Source organism: Pollicipes pollicipes, unplaced genomic scaffold, assembly GCF_011947565.3.
Source record: "Pollicipes pollicipes isolate AB1234 unplaced genomic scaffold, Ppol_2.1 Scaffold_6686;HRSCAF=7923_pilon_pilon_pilon, whole genome shotgun sequence".
NCBI classification, from domain to species: Eukaryota; Metazoa; Arthropoda; class Thecostraca; order Pollicipedomorpha; family Pollicipedidae; genus Pollicipes; species Pollicipes pollicipes.
In genome coordinates, this window is record NW_023596921.1 from 6430883 (window position 1) to 6451934 (window position 21052).

General features: G+C 51.8%; 1 protein-coding gene across 1 annotated transcript in view; it reads right to left on the bottom strand.

The window, feature by feature from the left end:
- The window catches only part of Bcat (Branched chain amino acid transaminase), a 37504-nt gene that overhangs the window by 5438 nt on the left and 11014 nt on the right, over window positions 1-21052 (bottom strand). The window contains exons 2-5 of the mRNA XM_037230853.1: window positions 16309-16377; window positions 15591-15797; window positions 14678-14908; window positions 13984-14172 (exon numbers count right to left, since the gene is read on the bottom strand). Of these exons, the coding sequence (XP_037086748.1) occupies window positions 13984-14172; window positions 14678-14908; window positions 15591-15797; window positions 16309-16377 (696 nt within the window). The remainder of the gene's footprint in view (window positions 1-13983; window positions 14173-14677; window positions 14909-15590; window positions 15798-16308; window positions 16378-21052) is intronic.

The window sequence follows — 21052 nt, forward strand, 5'->3', positions numbered from 1 at the left end:
ACTAGACGGATTCAAACCGAAAATAGATCATGGTGCCCCGCAATGAAGATTCCTGTGCTCCTTCACCCTAAAGGGCCCGGTCAGGATTTCACAGGGTGGAAGGGACAATATAGCTATGACCCTGAAATAAGGGTGGATCCCTGATTTCGTTAATGGGGAGGGGGGGCATAATATGCGGGACCTTCAGAGTTTGGGCCCCTTCACCAAAATAATTCCTGCATTCCGTCCATTAAATTTAAACTTTCTTATACACATATATATATATATATATATATATATATATATATATATATACTTTTCATACGGAAAACCATCTCACTGTGCGCAAGCCTGGAAACTTGGCGGGCCACGCATGCAAGTAAAGAGCTTGTTAATGTTATCCAGACCATGATGGATCCTGCTATTTTGAGGTGAAGTATTTCGGAGGCAACATTACAAAATACACTTAAGTTGGGTGCTTAATAAATCAAATCAAGCACGAACTTGATTCCTAGCTTATTTACGGCTAACCAGCTGGTCAAAAATTGGTCATCAGCCATCAGCATCAGCTGATGGCTGATGGCCAATGGAGAGTTTTTTTCCACCGTTATGAAGCAATACAAAACAGCCTAGCACCCACGAAAATGACATGAAAGACGCCGACGGCGCGTAACATTGCTATGCTCAACAATTACGCGTACAAATTCATCGGCACATATCCGACTGCTATTAAAGGCCATGGCGTCACGGAACGTCGTCATCCTGTGATCTCAGACTTGTCTACACGAATATATTTAGTCAGGCCTGTACGCACAAGCACGCGAAACGCCTAAGCGCTCGCAACCACACATGAGGCTTTCGGCAACAGACTAAATCCTTCTCACTTCACCAGAAGAGCCCACGACCGATGTGGAAGGTCCCGAGGCGGATGCCTTTATCAGGTAACCTAATTATATATTTATATCAGGTAACCTATTAGGTGACCTAATAACGGCATCCATTGCGAAATGCCCCTGGCGGTCGGCGAATCGTAAACCCTAATCATTATTTTTTCAGATTTAGGTCCCCGTCAATGGCGCGGGCCCCCTATAATGTCAGAACACCCACGACCTATAGGGGCAGCACCTGAGCGATCGAGTGTGCCGTGCCAGGCGAACAAAGAGACCCCGCGGACGTCAACAGTCAAGGATCCTCGGAGCAAGCGAGAAGAACCCAAGACCAATGTGGTGGGGCCCCTGAACGATTGAGAGTACCTCGGCAAGCTAACATACATAGTGCCCGGCCACAGCACAGGACCTTCTGAGCAAAGCGGAATAACCCAAGGCCAGTGGACATGAATTAATGGAACTGTGCTAGCAAAAGTGCCCGGGCAAATTACCAGAAAGGGCCCTAAAAAGAGTGACGGGTGCCCCGTAAATGAGCTCCAGGGGAGAGAGCCATATATCAATGTCGAGGGCCCTGAGCATCCAGCTCCTCAGTGTGGTACCTTACATGGGCCCCTTTGGGGCCTAAGGGGGGGGGGAGTGTGGCCACGTGCTCCCCCTTCCCACTGGATCCGCCCCTGCCTTAGAATATGAGGCCCCCAAAAACAGAGGTTCGGGGTCAGCCGTGGTGTCTTCTGGCGTGCTCTGGAGGGCGTCTTCAAAATAAAGGTTATGCGCTGTATGACGTGTTGCGGAATAAAGACATTTTGGTGTTCCTTCACCATGATACTCTGGTGGCTCCTCCAGGTCTCAGAGCCTCATGGGACTCGAGGGTACAATTCCCCCTATACATCCACCCCTGCTGTGTTCCATAGGCTGTGTGCCTATGAAAAATAAAAGTTATAAAAAAGTAAACAGGTTGTGGTGTCCGAAAATGCAAGTTTTTGGTGCCCATTCGAGGAACAGGTCGATCCGGAATTTTGTTAAGGTAAAGGCCACATAAATTAAGGTGCCCTCGTATTAAGGTGCCCTTTCAAAATCAGGGTTTTGCACTCTTTAAATGGCTGGCTTGTATAGAGCATCTGTTGAAAAAAGGCTACAATGTCATACAATAAAGGTTGTAGTGCCCCGTAGTAAAAAAGGGGGCCAACTAAACATTTTGTCAGGGTGGGAGGCAAAACAATGTTGCGCCGCTGGAACTTGGTGCCCCTAGAGAACGAATGCGTTGGCCATTGTAGCACACCCGTCCTGATAAGTGCCTCTCGATAATAAAGAATTGGGGCCATTTGTGGTGCCTCTGAAATGTGGTGGCTCTTGACAAAAAAATGTCATGTGGAACCGAAATAAGGATTTGGGTGCCCCTTCACCATATTTTGGTACCCTTTGGCCCAAGGAGGATCATGGCCCCACCTCCCCCTCTGGATCCCCACTAACTTGAACCATTTGGTGGCGGATATAAAATCACTAAATTGAAACATTGACCACTGACTTGATAATGATAAATGTTTGATCACGATATCACCAGCTTGAACCATTTCACGATGGTGAAACACATGCCTGCAATATCAGAACAAGACATGAACCTTTCCGAGCGTGGCGATGCAAAGCGCGAGTCAAGTTTCGAAAATTAGGAAAATTCGAGGTGGGTTTGAGCGTGTGATTTTTTCGACACCATTCCGCCGCTCATTTTTTGGGATATTCAATTTTTCCGTGCATCTGGCAATAACGTAAAAGCACAATTTTGCCAGCGTTAGAATTGCTACGCGTAGAAGCGAAAAACATACTGTTCCTGAGTCACCAAATGGGAGCTTATCTCAATGTCGGGAAGATCGAATGGTGGGTAGGCGCCACACAACTGCTGGGGTTTTAATTGCTATCACATTTACGGATTGCGGTTTGTTGTCAGACCCGTGAAATGTATGGCTAATTGTCATGCAACCTAAGAATCCGGCGTCAACCGTAAACAGACATCTGACGACTGAAGTGAGCACAAAAAACACGCCAGGATGAGGATTACCACCCAAATCTTCAGATTTCCGGACAATGTGATTTTGTTCCGTGACCCTAAATGCACACGACTATGACAACAGTGTTACAATGAAAGAAAACGTCAATGAATGGGCAAAACCAGCCAACACTGAGCACGTGGTTAAATGTAAACAAAAGCGCAGTTAATTGTCAACTGTGCAATGTCACCAAAAATGTATGATCACCTAACCAACACTCAACATAAATGCCCAACTGCAATCATGCCAACTTCAAAGGCGCGGTACCAGCTTGTAGCAACGTCGCTATCGGGTCTACGCATCAGTTTGATGCCTTTAGCACAGTCCCAGCAGGGACATTTCACTCGACAGGTACGAGCCACAACTCATGTTGTGGCTCGTGTTGAGTCATGTTGTGCCCTGCCCTCGGTGGCAGTGTCTGGTTTCGATAACAATTGCGCCGTAATTACGGCACATACTGGCTGCCGGAACATCAGCGGGGCGACTTCGGTCTCGATCAGAGCCACGCAGCACCGGCCACCGCCACGAGTTCGGTCTCGATCAGAGCCATGCGGCACCGGCCACCGCCACGACTTCGGTCTCGATCAGAGCCACGCGGCGCCGGCCACCGCTACGACTTTGGTCTCGATCAGAGCCACGCGGCACCAGCCACCGCTACGACTTCGGTCTCGATCAGAGTCACGCGGCAACGGTCACCGCCACGACCTCGGTCTCGATCAGAGCCACGCGGCACCGGCCACCGCTACGACTTCGGTCTCGATCAGAGCCACGTAGCACCGGCCACCGCCACGGCTTCGGTCTCAATCAGAGCCACGCGGCACCGGCCACCGCCACGACTTCGGTCTCGATCAGAGTCACGCGGCAACGGTCACCGCTACGACTTCGGTCTCGATCAGAGCCACGCGGCACCGGTCACCGCTACGACTTCGGTCTCGATCAGAGCCACGCAGCACTGGCCACCGCTACGACTTCGGTCTCGATCAGAGCCACGCGGCATCGGTCACTGTGGTCCGTTCCGCTTTATTCAATAATCCATCCAACAAACAACAGCTTAGTTTGATGGATTGGTCCGGCGGCGCCAGAATCTCGTAAGCTGAGCTCGTGACTGCTGTCACCCACCTGCGTAGTCCGCCAACCGGGCTCGGCTGGTTTCAGCTCATGCATCATTGTTTGTAAGCTCTTCCCCCGACGCCTTTTACCTTATTACCGGACCGGCAGCAGCCGGTGCGGCTGGTAGTTGGCAGGGGCTGGGTGAGTCCGACAGCGGGCCCGGTCAGGGGTCGGCGTTCGGTCACTCGGCCCAGGGCAAACCGCCAAGCTCATGTCAGGCTATTTTCTGACCACACCCCGCATCGGGCGACTTGTAGAAATGGGAGCACGGCATAGACATGTAACAAAGCCATTTGAGGGGTTTCCAAACCATGTTTCAACACCTTTTTAATGGCTCAATCCCGATGCATGTATATTACACCGTCACAAGCACCCTTTGTGAACCTAGACATAGCATATTTGCGTCACCGAGTACCGCCACTAGGGTCTTTTGATCGACCTTAATAAATCGGGTAGACGAGCCGGCCATTGCGACTGGCAAACGTGAGCGTCACCATTGATATGGTCATTGACGCAGATTGTTCGCGACTGTTAAGTGATTGCACTACGACAGGGAAAATGTAGCGTCAGGCCAGCACTGTGTGCATACATCTCGGAATAGTCTGGAAACTTTCGGAGCAAAAAAATTAACGATATTCAAGGAAACGCCGCAAAATAAACAGTACACAGGGATAACGTCAGCACTGCCCTGCGGAGACTCATGTCAGGCAAATCATTCTGGTCCAGTCGCCTGGTATGAACCATGGCCTAAACACACAGACCACTGTATGAACCTTAGAGTACACTACCAAGCCAATCAGCACCGAAAACTTAGGTTCGAATGGTAAATGTGCACCAGATCTCGACAAACAACACCTAACGACCCGGCGAAGTGACCCCAGTGTCGCCTGCGTCGGGGGCCACGGAGCCGGTCCGGTACCGCCCGCCGCAGTCAACGTGCCCTGCCCGTCGTGTCTGGAAGGACGGTCGCTCAGGTGGGTCGGCGGGTCATATAGGCGGGCCGGCGGGTCATACAGGTGGGTCGGCGGGTCGCACAGGTGGGTCGGCAGGTCACACAGGTGGGTCGGCGGGTCACACAGGTGGGTCGGCGGGTCACACAGGTGGGTCGGCGGGTCACACAGGCGGGTCGGCGGGTCATACAGGTGGGGGTTGCACAGGTGGGTCGGCGGGTCACACAGGTGGGTCGGCGAGTCACACAGGTGGGTCCGCGGGTCGCATAGGTGGGTCGGCGGGTCATACAGGTGGGGGTTGCACAGGTGGGTCGGCGGGTCACACAGGTGGGTCGGCGAGTCACACACGTGGCTTCGCGGGTCACACAAGTGGGTCGGCGGGCCGCACAGGTGGGCCGGTGGGTTACACAAGTGGGTCGGTGGGTCACACAGGCCGGTCGGCGGGTCACAGGTGGGTCGGCGGGTCACAAGGGTGGGTCGGTGGGTCACACAGGTGGGTTCACGAGGATGGGGTCACCGTGAAGTCCTGAACCGTCTGACGGTCGGCAAGGACGGGGCCGGGACCATGGCCGCGGCGGTCTGAGAGGGTGAGGACATCCCAGCGGTCCCTGGTTCTCGTGCTTTAGTGATGACGGCACTTCGATTTGGGCCTTGTTTGCATTGTTTTATATGTGTCAAGACTTAACGTGTTGCTTGAGGATAGACATGAATGAAGTTCTCCAGAAGAGTGGTAACATATAATCACGGCGCATATCATGTTTGTTGTCATGAATCGGAAGTTGCTTAGCGCTCGCAGTGTACAAGCCCTCAAATCAATCTCCATCAATCAAATCTCCCACAAATCCTACACACCTCGAATACGAGCATCAGTGTCTCGATTACCAGTTTGTACGAACATGCCATATCAGTGAACGCGCACGATTTTGTTATACCCCGAACAAAGAAGCGGAGTACGACAAACCAAAATTGTTCTGCCCGGTGAACGCGATAACGTTTTGTGACTTCATTTCGTCATGTATCTGTGCGCCGACCACTCACCAACTGGGTGAGTGGTCGGCGCACTGTCAACAAGTCCGTCTCCTCTGAGGCAATCATAAACAGTGTACCTGACGGCCAATAAACCCACCATCGGCCCGACCCCTGAGAACAGGTGGGAGCGGTAGCTCGGCCCGTCGGCCACACCACTGCAACGCCGCATCTGACTGCCGCATAGTGTTTGTCGCTATCTCAAGTGTCCATTTTCCCGACGGGTGGACGACGCCCTCCAGCAGGACACCGATATGCCGCTGGCGGTGGCGGTCGCCGTACCACTGCTGCTGCTGGCTGGGATAGCCATCTACCAGGAGCCGTCGGACCAGCTCCTCACCGACCCGGACCAGCTCCTGGCCGACCCAGCAGTCTCCGTCCGCCCCGACGCAAACCTCTCTGTCTCCATCCCCGACTCAGCACGCCACGATGCCCGAGACCTCGACGACTCACGCCTCTCCGACTCAGCACGAGTCGACCCGTCTCTCTCCGAGCCCGACTCGAACGCCACGGACCGGACGCCGGTGGCCGACGCCGCGGCACGAGAGCAGCTGCTGCGGGACGCGCTGCGTCGCTGCGACGCCGGCGACGCCGCGTTCCAGCAGCATCGGCGCACGGCGGAGCAATTTACGGACGACGCCGCCGCCTACCTGCGCACATTCTCGCCGTTGCTGCGCCACGCTCGCCTGCTACGCGGCGGCAGCGCCTTCGAGGGCACTCGGGCCGACGCCGATGCCGACTTTGACACGTGGGCGGTGCTGGACGATGCGCTGCTGCGTCACTTTAAGCTCCGCCGCGGCCCGGATGCGCGTTTCGAGGCGCGCCTGCGGCCGGCGGCCACGCGCGCCGCGCTCGGCGAGCTGGCGGCGCTGGTAACGCCTGACGGTCGGCTCAGCGCGCTCCGCTTCCGCGAATGGACGTTTGGCCTCATACTGACGGCGCTGCGGCACGCGGCCGGCAAGCACGCGGAGCTGCAGCCGGAGGTGTACCAGACGCGTGCCTCCGCCGGCGCTGACCTGACAGCGCCCGACGGCCGCCGTCTCTCCGTCGACTTCTCGCCGCTGCTGGCGGTGGTGCCGGGCGCCGAGCACCTGCGCCCGGCAAGCCTACGGCCGTGCGACATCCGGTTGGCGGCTGACACGCCCTGGGAACTGTTCAGCGAGGCCGAAGTGGCCACCGGCGAGGTGGCCGAGCGCTGGTTCATCGGCAACACGATGAGCGTCGAGCTGGAGCTGCTCCGTGCCGCGCCTGCGCTGCGCGACCACCTGCGGCTGCTGAAGCTCGTCACGCGCGCCCGCCGCTGGCACGAGCGCTTCAGCATGCAGTCGTTCATGCTGAAGCAGGCGGCGTTCTGGACGTACGCGCGGACGTGTCCGCTGTCGACGGCGCGCGGCGGCGGCCTCCTGCGGCCGACCGTGGCTGCCCTGCGCCTGCTGGAGCGCAGCCTGCGAAGCGGCCGGCTCGACGCGTTCTTCTTCCGACCGCCCACGCTCAACGTGCTACGCTGGCTGACGGCCGACCGAGCGGCCATGCTGGTGCTGGCAGAGGACGTACGCGCCGTCGCCGACACCCTGCTGCGCGGCGACATGGCCAGTGTGCGCCGACTGTTCCAGCCGCCCGACGACCCGTCGGCGCCACAGGACGAGCGATAAGACGTCCTGCAGTGGCTGGCGCCCGTCCCGGCCGTAACCGCGGCTCGCCCAGGCGATAAGCGAGGCTCTGGACGGTTCTCAGGGCCTGGATTCCATGCGACGTGATTACGTGGTCCTGCCCGACATAACCACTTGGTACTGCTTCCCCATGGTCTTAGGATATAATACACGGATTGCCTAGTGTGTAGTCTCGTGAGGACTCTCGTCGTCCACTCCACCCATTCTCAGCTAGATACTCCGCAGATTTAAAAAAGAACGGCACAGCAGGCAAAAAGATGGGAGGAAAGTTGCTCAAAACGCAGGACCTTGCTTATTTCGACATAAATACTTTTTATTTCATCAGAAAGCCTGCGAATAAAACTGCCGGCACGATGTAAACAATAAGCATCCAGCATTGCACGACGCGCACTCTGGTTGAAGAAATGTCTGCGATTTTAGAGTATTTCATCTTTAAAATTAATATGTCCTTGCGCATTGCTACTTTCGGGAGCTTCTTTGCGGCCTAAACACAGCTTATCATCGGTACTCATCGTACTTTATGATCAGTTGTCTTGCCCGAAACTCTGAGAGTCCACTACGGTGCGGTTCTACACTTGCTGATTGATGCGTTGCGTTTGAGAGTCCGTGGCCAGCTGCGCACCAGAACGGAGAAATGTGCCAGTACAATAGCACGCCTTTGTATCCGTGGAATCATTTTGGGCCCGCGTCGCTACGACCCTGGGCCACCAAAAGTCCCTTCACACATAAATAAACGCCGCGCGAATATGTCATAAACACGTGTGACATCACCAGGCAGCCCAACTATTGGACTGGAGAGCGTATGGGCAGCTGCACTTAACAACGGATGAGTACCAGTGCAGCTATATCATGTTGTCTCAGTAAACTTGCTTTCGTCCTGCTTAGCTTCGACCCCCGGTTGCCCCGTGGCACGCTGAGTATCTGCCGCGCGTGTATATTGAAATTCAGATCCATGTACGCATGACTGGTGGAAAACACCCCACAAGCGTGGGCCAAACGCCCTACAAGAACTATGGACTGCTGCCAATTTCGTGCTGCATTGCGCTGAACTGCGCTACGCCGGAGTTTGCCTCTGACTGGCACGTCCAGCGGCATATGGCAGCAACCAAGCTCATGTTCACGAGACGCTAGAGGGCAGACAGATCGTGCCGAGTATCGATGGATGTACAGCTTTTGCCACCAATTCCACCGATGGACCGGATTTCTACGATCGGACGGTCGTATCGGACGGACGGACGGTCGATCGGCACCGTTCACGCAACGAGCACTGCTTAGCTCGGACAATGATCCCAGAAATCTGTCTAATTAAAGGGCTCGGACTAAATCTTAAAAATGTAATAAATGTGTGTGTTAAGTTTGCTCCCCAATTTGGCTGTGGTGCGTTGGTAATTACAGAAAAATAGCTCGCATGATATAATACAGAAAATAAGACAAAAATAATGGGGTAGTTTTATCTGAGGCATCTTAACAGCATTTCGCAAAAGTCCTATTAATCATCGTGCCCCGAGCAGTAATTTTCCCAACAGTTGTACACACGCAAACGGCTGCCCGTTCTCTATGGGTACACAAAGATTTATCAAACCGGTGAAGTTTCCTATTATTACGCATCCCTAATCAGAACTGCCTTCCCGAAGCCTTTTTTGAAATAAACTTCGCCTTTAAATATGAGCACTAAGAAATGCATTAAAATGCCTTTTACCCGACCAAATTCTTTCTTCCTGCATAATCAGGGTCTATGCAGATGTAGCTAGGACACTGCATGCCTATCGCTACAATATTAACATGGGTGGTGAATAATTGCAGTCTGGACAAAAAGGTAACGAGAAAGCTACGCCAACAGCGTCAGGGTCAGCTACTGGGGGTTATTTGATCGGCCAACCAGCCACCTCAATAAAGGCATCAAACCATCCCCGACGTGTCAATTTTTTAAGCTTTTCTTCCGTGCCGCTTATGAGTTTAGCGACAGGCAGGAAGCGTTCAAAGAAACGACAAAACATGTTGGGACGTTCTTGAACACGGCATGCTTCGAGGCAATATCTGGCAGGTTACTGTCTTCATGTAAAGTCCTACCTGCCTATTAACAGAAACAGCATAACCTCACCTATTTACGCGTACACTGTTATTTCATGGTCATGTTTGTCAACAAAGTCACCCCCCGGAGAACTTCATACATGCGATACGAGGTTTGCAATCCTGCGTGCTTGTGGAGCCCTGTTGCGATCAATCAACGACCATGGCAACCTCAAAAGTGAAGGGCTCAGTGCAAACATCTCGTGACCTACCGTGGCCTGACCCTGATCATGAACCAAAATAGTTATTGCTACGCATAAGCAACAAAATTCGCACAGCTGCCAAATAGAGTAGCGATAAGGAAACCCAGAGGATGCATCGTTGCTTTCCATGTCAACGTGCGTGGCGATGTCATTTCGTTCATCTGACCTAAAAGACCAAAAAGCTTGGGTGTTTCAGTATCGTGTGCATAGTCATCTTTCCATTGATTTCTGTCCTTCACTTCGCATAAAACTTGATGCGAAGTGAATACCCTAATATTGATATCTGGAGTGTATTATTAGTTATAATATAATAACATGATATTTTAAACACACACACACGCACGCACGCACGCACGCACGCACGCACGCACGCACGCACGCACGCACGCACGCACCACACACACACACACACACACACACACACACACACACACACACACACACACACACACACACACACACACACACACACACACACACACACACACACACATATATATATATATATATATATATATATATATATATATATATATATATATGTATATATATATACATACATATATATATATATATATATATATATATATATATATATATATATATATATATATGCCTAATATATTACATTCATATGCAACTGAAAAGCCTGCAAAAAGCATGAACCAATGTCTTCGCGCTTTACCATGACAATCCTAATTCGAAGCCAATGGCTTCAAACTTTGAGAGGAGCGCAAGTCAGCAGTTTCGAAAGCACGAAACACGAGTCGCTCTACGCCAAAATTGTATTTTAACCACGTGTACCTCCCATCCCCCACCCCGCCTGCGAGGATCTCTGATCCCACTGCCCTTGCACATCATCCTGGCTAGGCCACTGATTCTGGAAAACACTCCGAAACTGGCGAATCTGCTCTTTGCGCACGAGCGCGCGTGCGTGGCCGAACGCATTGATTGGCGCTATCGCTTTCACGATTGTCCGTTCTTTTCCCCCGAGTCAAAACAAATTTGACAAAATTTTAGAATTGTGTTCAAAATGTGAGAACGCGCGAGATTTTCCCTGTGATCTGTTCACGAGCTATGAACTAGATTTGGACACGCACCTCAGCTATTTTTGGCAAATCGCAAATTTCGTGTTTCCCGCGTTCAACCAATAGGCCATATTTGCACGCGCTGACGCGACGGTGCACCACCGATGCGAACCGATCCCAAATTTGAGCCAATGATTCACCGATTTCATTGCCTGAACTTCTGAGTCGTGTGCTTTGCTTATTTTAGGAGCGTTTTGCAAGCTTAACGCGGTCTATCTGTCCATGTCCATGCAGTCGGCAGATAGCTTTATCTAAAACCAATCTAACTATATTTCATGTTCAGTCCTCTTGCTTGAAATTAGCCGTTTTCACGAAGGACGATGAAAAATTTAAAAAATTAAAAACTCTTAACCAAACACCTTTTATTAGAGATTTTCGGCTGGCAACGTTTTGCAGACGTCTTTAAAATGTGTTAAGACGCACAACTTGATAAAATTTCGGTTACCTCGCCAAAAGCAAAACATTGCTTTCTTGGACCGGTAGGATAATATAAATTTCCGGACCGAAACTTTTCCAAATTTACTTAAAACGTACGAATGGGATCTCTGACGTGGACGCGACAAAACAAACTCATATCCTTGAGGCATTCCTGTTCATAGGTATGCAGTACTTACAGAGCTTACTGACAGCGCTTTCAAGGCTTGCTTATAGTACTTACAGAACTTACAAGACTTACATGCCTCAACATGATCTAATATGAATGATCCTTGAATGAAATAATCCTCAAAGCCCACCCAGCCCGCCTGCCCCATTATTGTCACCAATGCAGACAATAATGGGGCAGACGGCATCCAACGCCCTTGACCGATGCACGTTGCTGATTGCTTGTCAGGCCTAGTATTTTCCTAGAATTTGGGTCAACTAAAGGCATGGACCCAAGAAATGTACGTAAAAGGTGTCGCTCAACATAACAACCCTATTATTAGCCTAATACAACATTTTAAAACTTCTCAGCGCATATATCCAACGTGAAAAATATATTATGACAGTCCACTGCAGCACTTACTGTACTACCTTACGTCTGCACTGCGCTCGACAGCGCGCGCCCCGCCACAAATCCGAACGCATATACGAGACGAACAACTACGCGTCCTTATCCCAGTCGAAACCCTTTGTGGCCGCGCCACACGGCGCCGGGCTGTTGCCTGTCCCTCAAACGTCCCAATGCCCGCAGCGTAGACACGTGATCACGCAATACGCGACATCATCCACGAAGCCAATTATCGCACTCGACACCGTGCGACCAGCAGCACGCAGAAACGGATTTGAGCGTTAGTGCAATAGCATGAATTTGTCTCGGCCGAATCGTTTTCGTTCCGTGCATGAACGTCGTTTGCCGCATTCCCAGCGACACGTCTGAGGAGCCGCCGCGCGGAGGACCGCCCGTACACGCTCCAAGCGTTTCCAGGACACCGTGTATTCGTTGGAAAACCGGTAAAAAGAGAGCGGAATTTCGCGCCGACGAAAACAAGGCATTATACAGTGACGAACGCTTTCGGCATTTGCGAACAAAGTACGGAAAAATACGCACATATTTTGACGTAAAGGCCATCAAGAACTGGAAATACGTCATGTCAACTTCTCTAACCTCGATTGCTCAGTTTAGGCTCCAGGAGATCGTGAGATTGTATCCGAAAAAGAGACATTGCCCGCGCCCCGGTTATTTACCGGCATTGCTTTGTGTTTACGGGAGCATTGAAAGTGGGAGTGTCGCTTTGGGTGTGTTGGGCTGCATGGATGATTTGTAGACAGTACATGGGCTCGCACGATGCAGTCGGCTTCACGTTAATATCTGCCCGGGTCGCCGCCCTTTTCCGCGTTGGTCCTTTTTGCTGTGACCGCCGTTGCCGAGCAGCTAACTGTGTTTTGACACGCGTTTCGGCGATTTCTGATCACTTGCGTATTTCGTTTTTCTCATATTAAACCAGCGGGGAGCGTTCTTACACATGGCGCGCCGCCGAGGGAGCCGGTCCCCAAGTTAACACCGTGATGCGCTCATGCTGGTCTAGCGGCACGCTTATATTCACTTGGCCAGCTGGCGCCGCCATCAAGCCGTGACCTGATTCACCCAAGACACGCGGTAAAACATGAAGAAAATTACCACATGGAAAATAAGAACGCATTAAAGATGGTAGCAACGACTCCTTGCCAGTATTTCGCCCCTATGGGCTCATCAGTCTACATCTCATGGATTATGGCTTTAATTTTGCGTTTGTGAGCATACGTTTATGATCCGGAGTCATCCCTGATCCTGGCTGACAGAACAATGCATTGCAGAAATTGTTAGTTCCAAAAACTCAACATGGTCCTAAAGGGCGAAGGGTATTCTCTAACCATAAAAAGCTTTTTCAGATGGCTAAATGCACAAAAACGTGAAAGCAACTTACCGACCTGTGCAGTATAACCTCATGGACGGGGGCGCGGGCGTTCCAATTTCATTTCATGTAATCAGCCTATGACGGCGTCACCGTCGTTACCAGGTGTCATCACGGCCTTACGCTTGCCTGACCCTCGCCACCCCAGAAACGAGTCGCCAGGGGGCCGCAGGTGTCATCACGGACTTACGCTTGCCTGACCCTCGCCACCCCAGAAACGAGTCGCCAGGGGGCCGACGCTTGCCTGACCCTCGCCATCTCCAGGAGTGAATCCCGACCGCGAGCCTGGTCTACAGCATCTAAACATCCAGCAACGACTGCAACGCCTACACCACAAGCAGCAGATCATTCGCAGCTGAGTACCTGTGCAAAGCCCCTTCCAACCCTACCACAACCACCGGCGCAACGGGCCTGTGCCACCCCATGCGTTTGTCACGCGGCTGCAGCCCGGCTCAGCTTCCGGCTGCTGTGTCGGCGGCTGAGTCGACTCCCCAGTCCAACCCCCCCCCCCCCCCCCCCCCCCCCTACCCCACCCCTCCGCTGACAAGCAGCCCGCTCTCAGCGGCCGCCGGTCGCCACTCACCTGCACCATGACAGTGGGCGCGTAGTTGGCGCCCATCTTGGCGTAGCCGCAGCCGCCGCGCCAGGCGCGGATGTAGGACGGGTCGGCCAGCAGCGAGACCGGCTTGAAGCCGGACGCGAAGTACGGCCCCACCGGGCCCAGGATGACGTACAGGATGGCGTTGTTGGACGCCGACACGCCCAGCGTCGGCTGCCGGCCGCAGGACGGCCGGTCAACGCGCGGGGCGCCGCAGAACGATGGGCCCAAGCGCAGTGGGTAGCAACTACGAACTAGATGTGTCAGACAACGGTGAGCTGGGACGCGGTGGGATTGACGGTGGTGGGTCGGGTGGGGTAGCTGGTCAGAAGACTGTAGGTCTGAGCATAATGGGTCGGAGACTGCTGGGTCACAGGAGGGTCGGTCACACAGTGATCATTAGTATAGTGGAGGGTCAGAGTATCGGTTCGAAAGGCAACAAGTCAAAGAATACACGTTACAAACGATACACTTCACAAAGCCGACGCGGCTTGGCACAAGCTCCCGCACACAGAGCGACTTAGCGCGAGCTCCCACACACATACCACACTACCGATCCTGCACCTGACGCGTCTCCTGACGCACCACAAGCCACCGTCGCCGTCGCCCTGCGGCCGGGCGCCACCCGCCATCAGAGAATCACGCCCGGTGCAGGCCGGCCGTGCTCCCGCCCGCTGACCTCCGTGCCAATGAGCGTCGGGCGGATGTAGAGACTGGAAGCCGTGGAGTGCGGCACCCACTCCTGGTCGATCGCAACCAGGCGCTTGATGCAGCTGATCAGCTCCTGGCCGTCGAAGTTGGGCAGCACGACGCGGCTGGCCGTGTTGTTCATGCGCTCCATGTTGAGGTCGGGTCGGAACAGACGGATGCGACCGTCCTCGCACCGGTACGCCTTCATCCCCTCAAACAGCTGGCGGCACGGGCGACCACCGTCCGACACCCCTTCATCCCCTCAAACAGCTGGCGGCACGGGCGACCACCGTCCGACACCGCGCCCGGCAATGGGCTCGGACCCTGCGCCGAGGCACGGACAGGCTCCAACGGACACTGCTATCCATGTGCGTACCCACGCATGGATAGCAGATCCCATCCAAATGGCGATAGTGAGGGCTCCTGGGATGGGGGCGTAGTTTCGCAAAATGAGTTAGGAGGGGCTGAACCATTAAAAATGACCCGATCTGCTCACAAAATATGCCAACAAACAGCTTTCCGCGGGGATTTCTCCCATTTTCTTCCCAAAGCTCGTGTTGGGGGGATGAAGCCCCCCCTCCCACCCAGCTGAATAGGCAACTAATCCTACCCTAGGAGATTATCCAATAATCAGGGTAGACCCAGGTGCCACGCCATAACAAAATCTGTACTTACCTATCGAGTGTGACATCCGGCGCCTTCCGCAACCGATGCAAACACACACGTACACGTACACGTACACGTATACGTACACGCGCGCGCGCGCACGCACGCACGCACGCACGCACGCACGCACGCACGCACGCACGCACGCACGCACGCACGCACGCACGTACGCACACACACACACACACACACACACACACACACACACACACACACACACACACACACACACACACCTCGAGAGCGTAGTGGAGGACCTTGGCGGCCGGGTGAATGGGCAGCGGCTGGATGCGGGTGATGCGGGGTCGCGCCCAGCCCTCGGCCGCGCTCCAGTCGATCGTCAGCATGTGGTCGGTGAAGTGCTTGCCGAACACCAGGCTGCTGACCGGCGGCTTTGGCTTCAGCTGGTCCGGCGTAGCCAGCTCCATCTCCATGTCCTCGAACTGCGGATAGCGCCGGGCGTGCAGGCGAGGCCATTGGACCGTCGAAACGGGGACGGGAAATAAGGGGTTCGACACAACGAATAGGTGTCGCAACCGTCACGAACGAAATCGGTACCAAGAGGAAGAGGAATATAAACTAATAGCAACGAGTCTGGGGTGACTGAGAAGACAGACGCTGAATTTTACATAACTAAGGTTTGCCCATTCTTCCTTCCTGTGCTGGCACTCATGCATATTATGGTGCGCTTATTATGCACACACACACGCTCTGTCACATAACAAATGACACCAGCAGCAGAAAATATCACATCGGAATTCCGTACAGGCCTACTTGCTACTGCGACACCTTAGTGGATACTGAGCTGCTACTGCGCCAGATAAGACGGCGTTTTCTGAACCGCCAATCACAGCATCCTACGCCAGCCGGACAACCATGGGCTGAGTGTTTATCCTACACCCACGTGCCGCTCGAAAAGCCGGGAACAAATGGGAATCACGCTGCCAAGCTGACCTTGAATGTTTTGTTGAACGAAACATATCTGGCTGACTTGCAATAACAGGTATGCTGAATTCGCAGTATCTGAAAAAGAGACCGCCAGGTAAAAAGCATGACAGCACGGACGACAACCCAATATAAAATACGCATGTCGTGCCCCGATCAGCGTGAGATGAAGACGCCTGAGAACTAAAATATTATTGTTCCCTGCAACGCGGTTGAAACTGCAATATTAGTTCTACAACCACAGCAAATGACAGGGGCTGAAAAAGTGCTTCTCTCTCCTTCCCTCCTTGGATGATCGCGTCGAACGCTGATCTGACCTCGTAAGCGTCTTGCGCCGACCTGACCTCGTTAGCGTCGTGCGCTGATCTGATATCGTTCGTAAGCTGATCTGATCTCGTAAGCGTCGCGCGCTGATCTAGTCTAGTAAGCGTCGTACGCTGATCTGATCTCGTAAGCCTCCGGTCTGATCTGATCTCGTAAGCGTCCTGCGCCGATCTGATCTCGTTAACGTTGTGCGCTGATCTGGTCTCGTAAGCGTTGTACGCTGATCTGATCTCGTAAGCGTTGTACGCTGATCTGATCTCGTAAGCGTTGTACGCTGATCTGATCTCGTAAGCGTTGTACGCTGATCTGATCTCGTAAGCGTTGTACGCTGATCTGGTCTCGTAAGCGTTGTACGCTGATCTGATCTCGTAAGCGTTGTACGCTGATCTGGTCTCGTAAGCGTTGTACGCTGATCTGATCTCGTAAGCGTTGTACGCTGATCTGGTCTCGTAAGCGTTGTACGCTGATCTGATCTCGTAAGCGTCGTACGCTGATCTGGTCTCGTAAGCGTTGTACGCTGATCTGATCTCGTAAGCGTCGTACGCTGATTTGGTTTCGTAAGCGTCGTACGCCACGGTCTGAATGCAATAATGTTAGCATCACTATGGCATGCCAGCCTATCGTAGAGTCCGCTAAAAAAGAACCCTGGGCTGAAATGTCGCACGGTGAGGGGAGAAGGACCATCAAAAAAAGATGCCGTATGATTACTTTTGAATCGCATGGATGACTTTGAACTAAGAGAATTTGCTGAACAAAGCTTGTTTTGTTTACCATAAACCTATGACCCGACAAGGTTCGGCTCAGTTTACCGGATAATTTCGCTTCCGACCTCTTTGTCAGACGGCATCGCGCGGGACTTAACACGCTGAGCAGCAAACCGCACGAGCACTCGAGTCAGGTGACCTCTGACCCGACCTGACCTTTTCGCTAGCTGTCAGCCGGCTCAAACAATGCCGTTGCCGAGGGAGCCCGAGTACGGCCTTTTCCCCAGGCCACAATGACAGAACCAGAACCAGGGGTACATGAAGCACCCTCGATTATGTAAAAAGCAAGTTATTTTCATCGGGCCAAATCCATTTTACCACAGATTCAATTAACGCTTCCAGGCTGCTTCGATCACCTAGATGCGTTTACATCACAACGCGAAATTTGTCATTTACACCACACCTGATGATGCTTTTTACACACACAATACCTCTCGTGATCGTCCTGAGACGTGTCTTACAAAAATACTTGACCCCACCTTACCAAACCGTTGAGAAAGGTTTTGCGAGACAATCTCATCCATGACGAAATCGATGATGACATAAGCTTACTTATAGCTATTGGCATGCTTATAAGTGGAAAAGATTGCTGTATGTAACATAATTTCCCTATACAGGAGATTTTCTCCTCAACATGCCATTGTTTGGTGACGTCATTGAACCTTGCACAACATTAATTGAGGGCCAATAATGGCTGTCATGGCCGCAAATCGTGCTCGCGAACGCCAGATTTGAACGGCTTGACAATAATATTTTCTTGGTCTTGATCGCCGCATGCCAAATGGAATGTCAGGATTTGAATAACGCTATTAGTACATCATAAGTGTCTGGGTGGCCTTGGAACAGTCTGCATGAAATAGTTTGCACATCTTCGAGGGCGTCTAGCTCAGAAACTACAAGGGTTCAGGTTTTAAGAAGGGCCGGGCTGTAAACTGCACCGAATGATCTTCAAGCTGGCTTTTCCGTTCAAAACACAATACAAATGTGGAACACTCCCTTTAACGTGATATGGTGAAATGTGACCACATCAACCCAACAACTAACGGACAACACTGAAATTCTTCGCACGTGCAATGGCGGAAGACACTTTCATTCAAGCAAATTCTCGCACAACTCTTGATATATGAGGTGGTGGGCTTTAGCTAATGTAAATGTGGTTGTGGTTTTGTGTCTTCGTAGTGTTTTCATGGCGAATGCATTTTATACGTGTCCAAGTAACGATAGGACTTATTGTCCTTTCCGTACTAAAATATGTTTTTAAGATCACGATGCACAGCTTTCATCGCTAAAAACTTAAAGCCCACTGCTTGTGGCATTTGTATTTTTCGAACAATGAGATGTGGTCTGGAAACATTAGAATGTACAGATATCGACGAATACATGAGTGATGTACGAACAATCTTTAGTCTTAACAATTCTAAGTCGAACGCACGGAAGCCCGAACGATGCATCAACAAGTTTGCTAATGCGAAATTAGCGGTCATTGTTAACCTAACATAACCTAACAAGCAACCATAATAAAACATAACATTATACTATATATATATATATATATATATATATATATATATATATATATATAATATGCAAGCTGTGTACGTATGTCCAAAGTAGTGCATATATACGTGGTACAGTCAAGGTCACGGTGCCAAGACTTCGCATACATGCCTCGGACATCACACACAGGTTCTCCGTAAGCAGCATACTACAGCTGCTGATGATTGTCTGTTAGCCGGTGATCGAGGTCACAAGTGTACTTGAGTTCGTGGGCCTGGCTCGGAAATAGTGATCTGATCTTATGGCCGTTCACTTTTAAACAACGCCATCGTGCACACCCCGACGGGATTCAACAGCCATGTACAGAGCCACAGCGCCCAAACCCGTTCCCAAAGAGCAGTGGTGCGACAGGCTCGCGCTCAGTCGAGGATCGGCAAATCTCAAGGTCACGCCTGACCGATCGCTCCCCGTCGTTAGCTCATCGGAGTCAGTCAGGCATCCGGCCCGCTCCCGAACGCGGCTCTCGAGCCTGCTGCGAATGTAATCTACGTGCGGTTTCTCAAGAGGATTTCAGGAAAGAGCAGTTAAAAAGCATCTAGGCACTCGACTATGTCAGAGGGCCTGAGTAATGTGTGTACCTATACTTACGTTAACTTGGCCCGTGTGAGGTCTTGAGGCCCCCCCCCCCCCCCCCCCCCGAGGCCTTTCCACTACTCTGGTTTCTGTACCGCTTAAAATGGGATGTTGGAAACACATTCCAATTTGAAGAAAACCACGCGCACCTCTTGCCAATCCCACATCAATATTGGCCCAACCAATGACACCTGCAGAGCGAGGATTTAGACGGCACTTTCTGTTTCCGTTTCGAAACAAGTTCGTTAGCCGACGTCAGAGTATTACACAGCATAGTAACACCATTTGTGAAATAATTATATCCACTTGCAGGGTGGGTATGCCGCCCTGGTAAAAACATGAACCCGATTTCTACGAAGATTTCAGTTCTATCAGCGCCCAAGGTCACGAAGTGAACCGTCTGACGAGGTTACGGAGTGAACCGTCCGACGAGGTTACGGAGTGAACCATCTGACGAGGTCACGGAGTGAACTATCTGACGAGGTTACGGAGTGAACCATCCAACGAGGTTACGGAGAGAACCATCTGACGAGGTCACGGAGTGAACCATCTAACAAGGTCACGGAGTGAACCATCTGACGAGGTCACGGAGTGAACCATCTAACAAGGTAACGGAGTGAACTATCTGACGAGGTCACGGAGTGAACCATCTGACGAGGTCACGGAGTGAACCATCTAACGAGGTCACGGAGTGAACCATCTGATTATTCCAATCGAGCACTGACCATGCGACCACACTTGCCAAAAGCCGAGCCAGCGCTTTCGACCACCTCACGGGACCCCAAGTCTGAACGAAAGAAAGGCTGTGGTTGATGGCCGACATCGACCGGATAACCTGGCCTTTCAAGGCTGCGGAAAGGCATGGACCGATATGTGGGTTGATACGATGGTTAATTTGGTAAACGGCTTGTCTTGCGAAATCGTTCGGTGCTTTGAGCACGCGACGTAGGATTAGGAGTGCAAAGTGGATGGATCGCGATGGAACTTAACGGGGATGTTCCACATCTGGAGATACTGAAGCAGGCATGAAATAAAATGAAAGAAACCCACTTATAACTATTGGTGTACTTTTATGTGGAAGAATGCTCTAGAGAAGACAAAAAAATATTCCTTTAGTAAATACGCTTATCAATATGTCATTCTTTGACTGAGCCATGGAACACTTGTTTGACGCAAAGCTACTGCCAAACTAGCCGTGCGAAATTGCAACTTACTTGAAGTACTTCAAACTCGTCGACAGATGACAGCGCGCGCTGGAAGTGTTCACTTAGCCAAGTATTGCTCTGTGTTCGTGTTCTGGCCATTTCTCGTGGGTTTCTTGCATATTTGTTCGTGATCTTAAAGTACTTACTCGCATTCCCATACCTGGTTCCATAACCGAGTATGCGAATATGAGTAACCGCTTTAACATCACGGATGAATATGCAAGAAAAAGACCCGTTTATGGAATACGAATAAACGTCTTAAAATCACGAATAGATATGCAAGGGTACAAAATCACGCATAAATGTGTTATTTTCAAAATTTTCAATCAC